Genomic DNA, 14,508 nt, shown 5'->3' on the forward strand with positions numbered 1-14,508 from the left:
ATACATTTATTGTTATTAATGTCTAACTGTTTTTTTTTTTTCAACTGCTTACACACAAAATCCTTTACTTGTCACACATTTTCTGAAACCTGACACTCAAACAGCAGAAGCACTCACCGAATCTGCAAAACCATACACTAATTCACGGCCTTTGACTCAGTTTTCAATTTCATAAAACACTTTTTGCAAAACACAACACACAATTCTCTATGTATTTATGTATTTATGTTCTATGTTATTTATGTTCTCTATGTATGTATTCTCTATGGATTTGCGTGTAAAGTTTTGAAATAAAGAGGCAAAGTTTTGAAAATGTGTATTATCATTGCTATTTGTCTGAGAGGGGCACTTTTTATATATATTGATTCATTTAAAAAAAAAAAAAAAGGGCAGGGGCTCGAGCCTCCAAAGAAATATTACAAACTTCCAGTAGAGGATTTTGGTTGGGATATACAAACTTTGACAAAAGGTAAATGTAAAACAAAAGTACTCACTCACACACACATAACTCTATATCCAGGGGTGCACATAAGTGGTGCGCAGGTGTGCATGTGTGGTAATAATAGACGATGCGCACCAGAAAACATGGAGGGAAGCTCTTTTGAGTACCAACATGTTTGGGGACCAGCTCACAGGGACACTTTTACTTACTGGAGTAGGGTTCTTCTACATCTCTGGTAAGATAGCAATCATGATGATAAGTGTGTTCTTTAATTATTAGGGGTGCAACGAATCGCAGTTAATCCGTGATCCGTACGGATAAGGTCCAACGGTTCAGGCATGCATGTGATTTGTGGATTAACTGCTAAGTTTAACCAACATAGAGTGAAAGTTTATCATTTGGACATGTTTTGTCTCGCCAATTAACACATTCAAATGATTTTAAAAGTGGAAGAAGAGCCGAAAATTGGGACTCACAAGCTGTTATCTGTTACCCGAAGCGAGCGTGTGCATGCAGAGAGAGAGGCGCGTTTCAGACAGCGCTTGAACACCGAATTGATTCCTTTTTCACGTTTACTTTCGCTTGAATGGACACATACACACAAAATGATGTCAAAATACCTGTCTCAGCTAGTATTCTCTGGGTTATGTCATTAGCGAACAGTTGAGAAAGAAACTGGATGTGTGTCAGTATTCAGACCGTGCATGCATTCCGTCTTAAAGTGACAGCAGCCTAATATTCTTGCTGTTGTCTGTGTCATTAATGTTAATAAAAAAACAAAACAAAAACAAACCTTTATTATCATCATCTACCATGTTTGAGAGAAAAGAGGATAGTGAGGAGAGCAAAGTGTGAGTAGCAACATCTCCAGGTGCTCCCTTGAGAACCAGGAGGTGGAGAGGAATGTCAAAGTTTGTGATCTGGCAAATCATCTCTGTGATTCAGTTATGAAGACATACTTTATGTTCATGAGTGTTGCCCTTAAGCTGAATTTAATATTGCCTTTCAGGTGGGTGTCATGACCTCTTGGGATAATGTCAGAATAATAGATTAATAATCAAATATGTATTATTTCAGTTATTTTATTGTGGCTACATGTACTGTCTACAGTCAGAGAGAGTACAGATTCACAGGCTTGATCAGGCGGTTTTTGGGCTACCTCATACCTGCCAGGGCCATCTTGGATGTGCCTCTCAGAGAGGTGAACTATGGAGAGGGACATCAGTTGGCAAATGAAGACTTCTTCATTGGAACAGAGACGAAGGAAATTTCCCTTGTTTTCAAATCCCAATGTTGACAGGTATTCTAGTAGGTTACCACAATCTTCCCTTTAGAGTGAATTATACATTATGCGTTATTCACATTAATTATGAACCTGTATATAGTAGTTTTTAGTAGTTCTCTGGGAGGTATGAAAAAAATAGTAGTCACTGATTAGCTAATAGTGAATTACCACATTCAGGTGAGCACTACTACTTTCTAATTCAATAATCAGAGTTTCTTGTCAGTTAATAACACTTACTAGATTGTTAATATTGCGTTACTTTTTTGTTCCTGTGTAGAGTTTGCTTGTTGTGTATTTGTGGAGCCATGTAAATATATTGTGTAAATGGTTAAATATACTTTGGAAAAAGGACTTCTGTTGCCATTTGTTCATTTTATTTCAAACTTAGTTGTACACTATATCATTATCCAGGAGGGTATTTTGTAAAACTGATTCCCCCTCATTCTCTTATAGCAGGCCTGGTTTAAAATAGCCAGGATGGTTATAATAGTGAATTTTAAGTACCCACCAACAGATCCCTCAGAACTGGTAATTAAAACATTTAAATTTGTATAACAACATAAAAGAGAAACACAGCTTGTAGCAGTGCGGCATCAGTATCACTGTAATGATGAATCAGCAGAGTTGGTATCCGTTTGTGGCTTTATTAATAGTAAAAGCAGTAATGCAGACAGGCAGGGGTCGATCATCAGCAATAGTAATATCCAATTCAAAACAGAGACGATTTTATAAAACAGGCACAAGATCAGGGCAGGCAGCAAGCAATCACAGGATATATTCAGGTAAATGAAGCAGGAACAATAGGCAGGCAACAAAGAGTCAAAACAGGATAAAAAGTCCAGGGTCGAACACAGGCAAGGCAAACGTAACAACAGAACACTCAGTAATGTAAGCCAAGGCAAAGACAAAACTTTGCAAAGTATGAGTGTGAGAGAGTGCCTTAAATAAACCGGTAGATGGAGAACAGGTGTGGAGGCAATCAGTATCAGGTACAGGGAAAGAGAGTCAATACTCAAGTGAGATGTATGTATAAACATGACATGCATGTAGAAAAAAAATGAGAAACAAATAATATAATCAAAGAACCACACATACTTGGAGCCGTGGATATGTTCTGTTGTTCTGGGGCCCAAATACCCATGAACAAGAAATATAATACAGTGATATGTAAAAGATTCAAAACAGAGATATAGCAAATATGCAACAATACATCACACAACTGAATTAGATAAGAGTTATTAAAAAAAAAACAACAACAACAACAACAAAAAAAACACTTAGTTAGTTTCAGACAACATCAGGGGACCCATGGAGATGAACGCACTGTCATGGATTTCCACAGACCTGCTCTCTCTCCAGTGGTGTTCAGAGTCACAGTGCTGAAAGAGAAATCATACAGGATAATCAGGCTGTGTTTTAATTGATGTGATTAAATGATTCTATGCTATTCTATTCTATAACCAAAGCAGAGGGCAGTTGAAACATACAGCTAAGTGAATATTTGTTTTGTTTTAGGACATATTGCAACAAAACTTGACTTGATACTAAAATATGAAATGTTTTATCATTATTTAAACATATATTAAGGATTCAACATTTATTGATACCTTTATTGATATGTTTTGTGGGAGATCAATATTGTATTAATGAACATCATTAATTATTATTATTTACAAAATAATATCCTAAAAAGACTGACTATATATATATATATATATATATATAGGGTATGCTACATATGTAATTTGATCAATGTTTATGTGTCCATTAAATTAAAATGTTTATCATATAAAGCGGCCGATCATGTCTCGTTAGAAGATTTGGATTGAACCTGCTCGCTCTGTGTAACACTTAAGGTTAAGTTTTCCAAAACATATATTATACTAAGGAAAATTACACTTAATGTGCTTTATACAACCAGGCATGTACATCCTTTTACTCCAGAAAACAAATGAAAGCATACAAAACTAAGAAGGAATACTACTTTCTTGTTAGTCATTGCATATGCAAGTTGTATTAACTTTTGACGAAGTGGTCACTGCACATACAAGCATTATCCGACTCTGCTCCTCCCGACGGCAGACGCAGGATTATAAGCCACTTTTCCCTGTGTTTTTTTCAGTCAATTTCTTGCATTTTTTCCCTTAATGAACAACAACTTTTGGTACACGATAAAAGCTCCCTGTGGTTTGATCGATTAGAGCAACAATAAACTACGTAAAACAGGCATTTCATAGTGCTTCCCTATGTAGAAAATCACTTCCTGCCCTCCATCTGCATTTCGCGCCACCCTGTGACGTCATGTGCAAACAACCTATAGTCTGCAATGAATATCGTGAGTCATGTCTCATGTCTTGTTCATGTGCAGGGTGTATTAGAATTGTGTAATAACCGATGAATGCCATTTGGAAATGTTATGTTTAGTGTTGATTGGATAAAGTGTAACTGCATGGTGGACTGTTGTGTGTTGACCTACTCTCTCAATTGCCTAAGAAAAAATTCTCAATAAAGGACAAACTAAACTATTCAGAAGGCCTGTGGTGTATTTATAAACATATTTTCTTAACAGGGAATTATACAATTAAAAACACTTCTACTCAACTACTACTAAAACAACTACTCTAACCATATTGATAAGATAATATCAGAAACATTTTATTAGTTTTGAGAGGGTTTGTAAACTCACAGTTGAGCAGTGATTTCCTTTCAGAAGGCAAAGGTGAACAGTACAGTGCAGGTAAACCTTAGTGGAGTTTGCAGTGAAGACAAACATCCTGAAGGAAAAACGGCTGGATGTGGAGACTCCATTCTGCAGCAGCTCAACTGTGTCGTCATTTGGATTGGGACACCTGAGAATATCAGTAATGACAATCAACAAGTCACTTTCCTTAATAATATGGTGTGGAGAATAAAGGAACCTGGTTACACTTTATAATAAGTGGAGTGTAATAAAATACTTACAAATCATTTGCAAACTATGAGTTTATAGTTAATTAATAGCTTATAAACTGTAGTTAATACATTAATAGACTATATACAAATAGTGAGTTCTTCATACATTAAAGGATTAGTTCACCCAAAAATGAAATCTAGCCCAGAAAGCTACTAAAGACGTATTTTAAACAATTCAAGTGAGTACAGTGGTTCAACCTTAATGTTATAAAGTGACAAGAATACTTTTTGTGCATAAAAACAAAATAATGCTTTATTCAACAATATCTAGAGATGGGCGATTTCAAAACAGTGCTTCATGTAGCTTTGAAACTTTACGAATCTTTTGTTTTTCGAATCAGTGGTTCAGAGCGTGTATCAAACTGCCAAAGTCACATGATTTCAGTAAACGAGGCTTTGTTACATCATAAGTGTGTCGAAATGTCAATGGTTCACCACTGGGGGGCGTGACTTTGACAGTTTGATACACGCTCTGAACCACTGATTCGAAACAAAAGATTCGTAAAGCTTTGAAGCTTCATGAAGCAGTGTTTTGAAATCACCCATCACTAGATATTGTTGAATAAAGTCGTTATTTTGTTTTTTGGCAAAAAAATTTATGAAAAATATCTTTTAATTTGTGTCCTAAAGAAGGTCTTACGGGTGTGAAACGACATGAGGGTAAGTAATTAATGACAGAATTTTCATTTTTGGATGAACTAACCCTTTAAGTGCTTTAAAGCAACCTTTATTAGACATTAATTGCATTCATATTCAGTGTTCCTTAAAATGTTTACAAATACATTAAGCACATGCAAACACACACACACACACACACACACACACACACACACACACACACACACACACACTGGGTTTCCATGTTTTATAGGGACTTTCCATAGAAATAATGAGTTTTATACTATATAAACTGATTATTATTTTCCCTAAACCTACCCCTAATCCTTACTGATGTATTTTAACAACGTGAACTTATGAGTATGAGTAATTCATATTGACAGCATTATTTTATTTAAATATTTTATTTATTTATTAAGTGGTTATGTTTAGCTTTGGAGGTAGACTTAATGTATTTGTAGACATTTTATTGAACTCAATAATAATGCAATTAATGTCTAATAAAGGTTGGTTTAATGCACATAATTAATGTTATTTTCCCATTTTCCATGACCTAATCTAAAGTGAGAACAATTTACAGTTAATATGTTGTTAACAAAGCATTATTTAACCCTTTACATATGAGATAATTAAACAATATCATGTTGTTTATTACAATGGCAATGCATAAAGAACTCACTCTATATCTATACATGTATATAGTCTATTAATGTATTAAATATAGTTTATAAACCATTAGTTAACTATAAATGAATTGTTTGCGAATATTTTTACACTATACTTATTATAAAGTGTTACCGAAGAACACTTTATAAAAGAATGATCTCAACAAAACACTAAAAAATGATTTGTTGTGTTACATTTTTCAAGTGTACAACACAAGTGTGCAGATTACAATTCTGAATCACTAACTGGAATCAAATTTATGAAGGCATGAAAGTGGTGCTTTCAGAAAATCTGTACCCCAAAAGTAAGAATAATGGCCTGCAAGTTTTGCTCTTCTGTCTTGTAAGACTTTGATTAAAACACAGAGAGTAAGAAAAGTCTTACTCTCTGCTGATGAGGTCCCAGCGGACAGAGTGATGAGGATCACTCGCAGGTGTCGCCCAAAATTTGTCAATTACTGTGGCAAACTGACGGCTATCAACCCCCTCAACACGAACTTCCACGAACATCTGCTGGTTTATCTCCACGTTCACACTTCCATTGAAGGGCTGGGAGAACTCAGCATCCTGATACAGAAACATCCTGACCTGATATCTCCCTTGACCAGCAGGAAGCTTCTTGTGGACAATGCTGTTGAAATAACAGTAGGGTAGATGTGTGGAAAAATTATACATACGGATACATTGATACTTACTGTATCAATGTAATGAATGTATTTTAGAGATATACAGTAGCATACATGTTTTTGGTTTACATAAAATTACCATATATAAAACCTTTTTTTTTTTTTTTTTAAATAAAGTGGCACAAACAGAGTCAGAACGCTGAAGTCCCACCTCTCTAGTGGATTGATTTCCATATTTGAAGAAAGTGTTTCAGTTTGGGGGTATATACAGCTGAAATTCAGCTTCAGAATTCTCTTCCTGCTGATGGGACCTTTGGTCAAGTCCTGAGCTCCAAAAATAAAGTTCTCATAGATGAAGTGGGTGCCATTGTCCTGTGGACCAGAGACATAATATTTGGACATTTTAGTTTGAATTTAATTCAAGATATTGTCTACAAAAAGAAGAGCAGCTTGCATTAAAAGCTACAGTATTAAGAGAAAAACTCATCAGTCAACTAGTTTGAATAAAAAAGGTTTAGTTGTACTCTTTCCTTAGTTGTATTTCTATGTTATTCAGTCATTAACAAATTGAGATGTGAGAGCTGAGTGTGTTTAAACTGCATATAGTATACATAATGACACCTACCACAAGATTTGTACCACAGATATGGTCATTGTTGTCAAAATAGAACTCCACTCTGCCATTCCGGACTGTTCCTTTGCAGCTGGGGTCATTGAGGTGTAAGTTGTCAGCAGGAAAACCAGCCTCAAAGAGCAGACAGCGAGACAGAGACATGGAACCAGAGCTGCTTTCACAAACTTCAGAAAAATCTGACAAAAAAAAGTAAGAACACCAAAGTAGCTTTAATAAAAAAATGTGATTAATTACTTAAAACATAGATTTGAATTGTTGTTGTGGAATGAGTCCAACCAAAAGAGTCTGGGTCGGGTCTTCGATGGCTCTCGTTACAGAAACAGCCGTAAACACCATTTTTCTCTCCACACAATTCATCCTCAGTGCAGTTGAGCTCAGAACAGAGGTCACTCACATCTAAGAGGAGAACCAAAGATTGAATGAAGCAGCTGGAGCATTTATATGCTTACAAGAACTAACTGAATTACATTACCAGGGTCAAACGTAAGAAGTTGATAATTGATTATCACCCTTGGTTGTTTATTATTATTATTATTTAATTAGATCTTTTTGTTAATTATAGAAAATTTATGATGAATGCATATTTCATTTTTCATAGATCTATTTTACTAATTCATTAAGTAAGGCATAAATGGTATATAATTGGAAAACGTTGTGCAATTTGGAAATGTGAAGGAAAAAAAAAAAAAAAATACTATAATACTTCTTTAAAGTAGATCATGTTATTTAGAACAGTATTTCCCAACCTTTTTTTCAGTCACAGCACCCTTTGAAAATATAAATGAAAAATGTGGCAACCTACACTAGTGTTGTCACAATACTAACTTCAATACGATACCTTGAAAAGTATCGATTTTCGATACCACAGGGAAGAACCACCGTATATACTGTCATATATTTTTAACATTATCTATTTTTTGTCCATCCATTGAAGGTCTAGGCAGTCGATAATTTCTTCTGTAGAGATCACTTTATATGATGACAGATTTTACTTTAGGCTTTTATTCATATTTAAACATTGCTCAATTACCAATACAACTATCTCACCTAAATGTTTGCTCGCTTAATGTATTTGTGCTTTTTGGGGTAATTTTATTGCAATAGCACAAGATAGCTTGAATTCAAACTTTGAATTCAATTTTAAAAAAGACAAACTGAATGAAGTAATTAAATATTATATAACCTTGGATAGATTTCATTGTAAAAATTAAATACAGATTAATTAAATAAAGTTACAACAGTTATTCAGTCAAGAGCAGTGATTTTCTCTTTGTCTTTTGTTGTTTGGTTAACATTAAAAACACAGACAGCAACATGTTTATTAGGCTGCTGTCACTTTAAGATCTGATGCACAAATCCAATATACTGTTGCAGATGTGTTTTCTTTCTGAATTGTTAACGTTCACTTAGGACATTACCGACTGTTTATGTGAATACTTGGTAACACGGACATTGTGACAATATTTTAGTATATATTTGACCGTAAACGCAACAAGCCGTTAAAAAGAAATCAATTTGGCACTTGCGGGCTGTTTGAAAGGCGGCTTTATGTGTGCCCACTTTGGATGGGAGCACGGGAATGAAAATCATGACCAACCAGACCAACCTTTCTCACGATTTGCATTTTTATTATAAATTTGTGTTATTTGTTGTTAGAGTTATCAGAGATTGATAGTACATAATAAATTATTTCTTACACATTTTAGCAGTTTAAATGTTTGAAGGATTTTTTACATGACACCTCTGCTCTCACCAGACGGCACCCCAGTAGGGAAACATTGATTTAGAACATGAAACATTGTTGCATTACTAATGAGAAAATATCAAATCAAATCAAATTTTATTTCTCACATCCACAACAATACACTGTATATCATCCCAAGTAGGCATGTGACGGTATTAAATTTTCATGTTGCGATTAATTGCTAAAGCTTTTATCACGATATACGTTATTATCACAATATTGAAATAAGTTGCAAAAAAAAAAGTGTTGTCATAGTATAACAGGTTTAAGAACTCTTTTTGTAATAACAAAAAGAACTCTGAATGTTTAAATACAATAATACAATATACGAAAATATATAAAGTAACATTTCCTAACAGATTAAAGTGCAAAAGAATTAGGCTATAAAGAACAACAGGTAACACTTTACAATAAGGTCTCTATATTTAATGCATTGACTAAGATTGATCAATAGCTACATTTGTTACAGAAAGTATTATTTTTCGTTAATGTTAGTTAAGAAATACAACTGATCATTGTTAGTTTTATCTCAGGTCCATTAAATAAGTTCTTTTGATTTTAGTAATGTTATTAAACAGTAACTAAGAAATTAACAATAACTAAGAATAATTAATGCTTTATAAGTATTTGTCATGTTAACTAATGAAGCCGCATGTCTCAAAGTTTTACTGAACAATAACAAATAATCAGAACATTTCTAATCATTAGGGCATGTTGTAGTCCAGATTCAAATATAAAAATGTTTAAGTTTGAAAATAAATAGTCAATTAAGTCTTTAAATATTAAGTATTTGGTGAATATGCAATATTGTGCATATTCATTATCGTGATATATCGCATTACCGCATATTGGGACATGTCTAATCCCAAGTATACATCAGTTGTATGACTGTGTTTGACTCACCTTGGCAGATGACTCCAGCATCTTCATTGTGCCCACAGTTATGTGATCCCCATCCACTTGATGAACAGTTTTTCAGTGTAGATTCATTTCCACGGCACTGGACATCATCCAACCATATTTGTCCAGAACCTTGTCCAAAATAAGCATCACTCTTTGCTTCAATAACACTCCCACAGCCCAGTTCTCTACACACCACTGCCGCGTCTGTAGAATCCCACAGATCATCACACACTGTTCCCCATATTCCATTGTGGAGAACCTCCACTCTTCCAGAACAGAGGTTGGATCCATTCACCAACTTGACAGCTATTAATCACAAAAAAAATATATATATATAGATAGAAGAACAGGTTATTAGGTTTTTCATTTGTAAATTTGTTTGGTTTGTTTGCATTTTTGATGATATAATAAAAAAAAGTGGTCACAATAGTGGAGGTTCATCCTCCTCAGCATCATTACCTTTGACTCCAGGTTGTGAGGCAGTAGTGTTCAATGTTGCTGTTGGAGCAGAAAAAAATGAACACACATGCACAACATTGTTATGTTTAGATGAAGATGTTGACATTTCAGATTAATTGCAGTGCTTCATGTTTTTCAGTTCAAACAAATGTTTGCTGCTGTTTTACAAGTTGTGAGAATAGCAGATCTGGTTCTTTTCAGAGGTGTATAATTACCTGTCTGTGGTGCTGCACTAGTTTGTGCCTGGCCTATTACAGAAAAAGAGAGATCATCAAATTCCATTACAGTTCCAGAACAGATTTCTTCATTTGCATGGTCTTTCCCACACTGAACATGATATTCAAACGGATGGTAAACAAAAAAATGGATTTTTTATCCTTTGAACCATTTGCCTGCAACATGCTAAGGAAGTCGACTGCAAAGATGGCAAGCATGAAGTAAGGCTGTAACTTAGCATATTGGAACAAAACTCTGTCTGCAAATGAGTCCAGCAAATTCATTTAGATGACGCCACCAACTGGACAAAAGTTACAAAGTTCTAAATGAAGCTGAATGTACTTATAGCCTTTGAATGACTTTTCCTAAGATCTCCACCAGGGGTGCTATGACCACACATATGTACTCAACAGAACTACATGCATGCCATCGTTGAGCAAAGACTTGGCCAGAAGTCTAGTGTCAATACTCGTGCCCCTCCTCCTCCAAGGAGCAGGCCGCAAAGTAGGCTCGAGGCTAGGAAGAAGAAGCATGATCATAGTAAAGTAACTCAATCTAGACTCTCAGAGCGTTCTGAAATTGATGAGAATAAATAACACCTATCCTCTTTCCCTTTGAGGGCAAAAACATCTTTGTTATTGATATTTTCTGCACCTTTGTCTAAAGAAGGAACGGTATACATAGTATCCATTGGAATTTTGAGTACTTTGTGTTAAGTAATAGGCTTTCTGGTTTAGGCATTCTCAATAAATCAAGTCTAGTATACTAGCTAGTACTCCCCTCACTTAGAGGGTTGTTTTATAGACTGCTTTGCTCCCTCAGGCTCCACTTTATCTGCAGTGTCGAGTTGTTAGGATATCTGCGAGCCTCTTTCGATACTGTTATAGGCTAGGTGAGGTACTTCACTCATTGAAAGGTCAGTATGCAGAGTGCCCTGCTCTCAAGAGCCCATATATCGGCATTATCTAATGGTGAGATTTTCAGCCTCCTGGGTAAGCTGCTTTCTGGGCTAAGCCTGTATATTACTCCCCTCATTTGAGAGGGTCGGTGTGTTGAATGCTTTGCTCTCTGGGGCTAGTTAACTGTAGTCTAACTGGGCCTCTTCCTACATTTGTGTATTTCAAGTTGAAAGACCTTGGCAGATCCCCTTGATAAATTCATTAAGGGAGTTTCTCAGTATTCCTCTCGTCTCTTCAGATGAAGAAGTGGATGGCGTATTCCTCAGGCACCCCTATATGGTCACGGTCGCACTGGTAATGACTTTGAAGGCTGTTGCGATTTGCACATGTGCTTCAGACACTGGTCGTGCTGAGGCATTCCCCCTAGCGTTTTGTTAGACGCAGTGTCTCGTTCCCCTTCTCAGGGAACCATGGTCATATTTGTATCCCGAGACATTTTTTTATTCTTTAAACAATTTACCTGCAACATGCTAAAAAAACGTCGACTGCAAATATGCCAAGCATGAGGCGAGGCTGTACCTTTGCATATTGGAACAAAATGCAGTGCCTAACAATGAGACAAGGCCAAATCATTTAGCCCACGCCACCAACTGGGCAAAAGTTGCAAAGTTCTAAATTAGGCTAAATTCATCCATAGCCTTTGATCGCCTTTGCCTAAGATCACCATCGGGGGTGCTATGACCAAACAAATTTAGTCAACAGTACTACGTGCCTGCCATCGGTGAGCTTGACCCCGTAACTGAGATATAAATGGTATGTAATTGGAAAACTTTGTTGTGCAATCGGAAATGTAAAAAAATAATAATAACAATAATAATTGAAATTCTATAATGATATATTAAGTAGAAAAGTTGCATAGCTAATAAGAAAACATACTGTACAACATTCCAAGTATACATCAGTTGTATGACTGTACTTGACTCACCTTGGCAGATGACTCCAGCATCTTCATTGTGCCCACAGTTATGTGATCCCCATCCACTTGATGAACAGTTTTTCAGTGTAGATTCATTTCCACGGCACTGGACATCATCCAACCATATTTGTCCAGAACCTTGTCCAAAATAAGCATCACTCTTTGCTTCAATAACACTCCCACAGCCCAGTTCTCTACACACCACTGCTGCGTCTGTAGAATCCCACAGATCATCACACACTGTTCCCCATATTCCATTGTGGAGAACCTCCACTCTTCCAGAACAGAGGTTGGATCCATTCACTAACTTGAGAGCTATTAACCACAAAACAATTTAACATAGAAGAACAAGTTATTAGGTTTTTCGTTTAAGTTTTTTGTTTGTTTGCATTTTTAACAAGATAATAAAAAAGTGGTAACAATAGTGGAGGTTCATCCTTCTCAGCATCATTACCTTTGACTCCAGGTTGTGAGGCAGTAGTGTTCAATGTCGCTGTTGGAGCAGAAAAAATGAACACACATGCACAACATTGTTATGTTTAGATGAAGATGTTGACATTTCAGATTAATTGCAGTGCTTCATGTTTTTCAGTTCAAACAAATGTTTGCTGCTGTTTTACAAGTTGTGAGAAAAGCAGATCTGGTTCTTTTCAGAGGTGTATAATTACCTGTCTGTGGTGCTGCACTAGTTTGTGCCTGGCCTATTACAGAAAAAGAGAGATGATCAATGTCCATTACAGTTCCAGAACAGATTTCTTCATTTGCATGGTCTTTCCCACACTGAACGTGATATTCAAACGGATGGTAAACCAAAAAAAAAAAAAAAAAAAAAAAAGTTTTTTTTTATCCTTTAAACCATTTGCCTGCAACATGCTAAGGAAGTCGACTGCATATATGTCTTTGTTATTGATATTTTCTGCACCTTTGTCTGAAGAAGGAACGATATATATATAGTATCCATTGGAATTTCGAGTACTTTGTGTTAAGTAGTAGGCTTTTTGGTTAAGGCATCCTCAATAAATCAAGTCTAGTATGCTAGCTAGTTCTCCCCTCACTTAGAGGGTTGTTTTATAGACTGCTTTGCTCCCTCAGGCTCTGCTTTATCTGCAGTGTCGAGTTGTTAGGATATCTGCGAGCCTCCTTCGATACTGTTATAGGCTAGGTGAGGTACTTCCCTCATTGAAAGGTCAGTATGCAGAGTGCCCTGCTCTCAAGAGCCTATATATCGCCATTATCTAATGGTGAGATTTTCAGCCTCCTGGGTAAGCTGCTTTCTGGGCTAAGCCTGTATATTACTCCCCTCATTTGAGAGGGTCGGTGTGTTGAATGCTTTGCTCTCTGGGGCTAGTTGACTGTAGTCTAACTGGGCCTCTTCCTACATTTGTGTATTTCAAGTTGAATGACCTTGGCAGATCCCCTTGATAAATTCATTAAGGGAGTTTCTCAGTATTCCTCTCGTCTCTTCAGATGAAGAAGTGGATGGCGTATTCCTCAGGCACCCCTATATGGTCACGGTCGCACTGGTAATGACTTTGAAGGCTGTTGCGATTTGCACATGTGCTTCAGACACTGGTCGTGCTGAGGCATTCCCCCTAGCGTTTTGTTAGACGCAGTGTCTCGTTCCCCTTCTCAGGGAACCATGGTCATATTTGTATCCCGAGACATTTTTTTATTCTTTAAACAATTTACCTGCAACATGCTAAAAAAACGTTGACTGCAAATATGCCAAGCATGAGGCGAGGCTGTACCTTTGCATATTGGAACAAAATGCAGTGCCTAACAATGAGACAAGGCCAAATCATTTAGCCCACGCCACCAACTGGGCAAAAGTGTTAAGTGTCCAATTTTGGACTGTTTCGTTCATGAAAAAAAGAGACAGCGCGCTTGGAATAAACTACGCATTTTTAAACATGTACAGTACTGCATTAAAATAAAGTAACGAGAGGAACGTCACCCAACGTAGCGAAGTAAAAGTACAGATTTTTCATTACAAATGTACTCAAGTTAAAGTAAAAGTACCCACATTTACATCTACTCTAAAAAGTACAAATTTTCCAAAACACTACTCAAGTAAATGTAACGAAGTAAA

At 36.1% G+C, this 14,508-nt stretch overlaps 1 protein-coding gene across 1 annotated transcript; it reads right to left on the reverse strand.

Annotated features, from left to right (window-relative positions):
- Window positions 1–2,381: 2,381 nt before the first annotated feature.
- Window positions 2,382–13,291, reverse strand: LOC127507748 (deleted in malignant brain tumors 1 protein-like). Its single transcript, XM_051885042.1, has 13 exons — window positions 13,276–13,291; window positions 13,088–13,120; window positions 12,874–12,912; window positions 12,429–12,734; window positions 10,544–10,576; window positions 10,329–10,367; window positions 9,870–10,175; window positions 7,499–7,618; window positions 7,214–7,398; window positions 6,800–6,960; window positions 6,348–6,593; window positions 4,414–4,576; window positions 2,382–3,106 (listed from the first exon to the last, which is right to left on the reverse strand). Exons 1-13 carry the CDS (start codon window positions 13,289–13,291, stop codon window positions 3,005–3,007), a joined length of 1,749 nt encoding a protein of 582 aa, XP_051741002.1. The 3' UTR covers window positions 2,382–3,004.
- Between the last annotated feature and the right edge of the window lie 1,217 nt (window positions 13,292–14,508).

The sequence above is a fragment of the Ctenopharyngodon idella genome, chromosome 24, assembly GCF_019924925.1.
Source record: "Ctenopharyngodon idella isolate HZGC_01 chromosome 24, HZGC01, whole genome shotgun sequence".
Taxonomy (NCBI): domain Eukaryota; kingdom Metazoa; phylum Chordata; class Actinopteri; order Cypriniformes; family Xenocyprididae; genus Ctenopharyngodon; species Ctenopharyngodon idella.

Coding starts and splice junctions, on each gene's coding strand:
- LOC127507748 (XM_051885042.1), bottom strand. Junction 12,735..12,873: donor CTCACAACCTGGAGTCAAAG/GTAATGATGCTG, acceptor TGTGGTTAATAG/CTCTCAAGTTAGTGAATGGA. Junction 10,176..10,328: donor CTCACAACCTGGAGTCAAAG/GTAATGATGCTG, acceptor TGTGATTAATAG/CTGTCAAGTTGGTGAATGGA.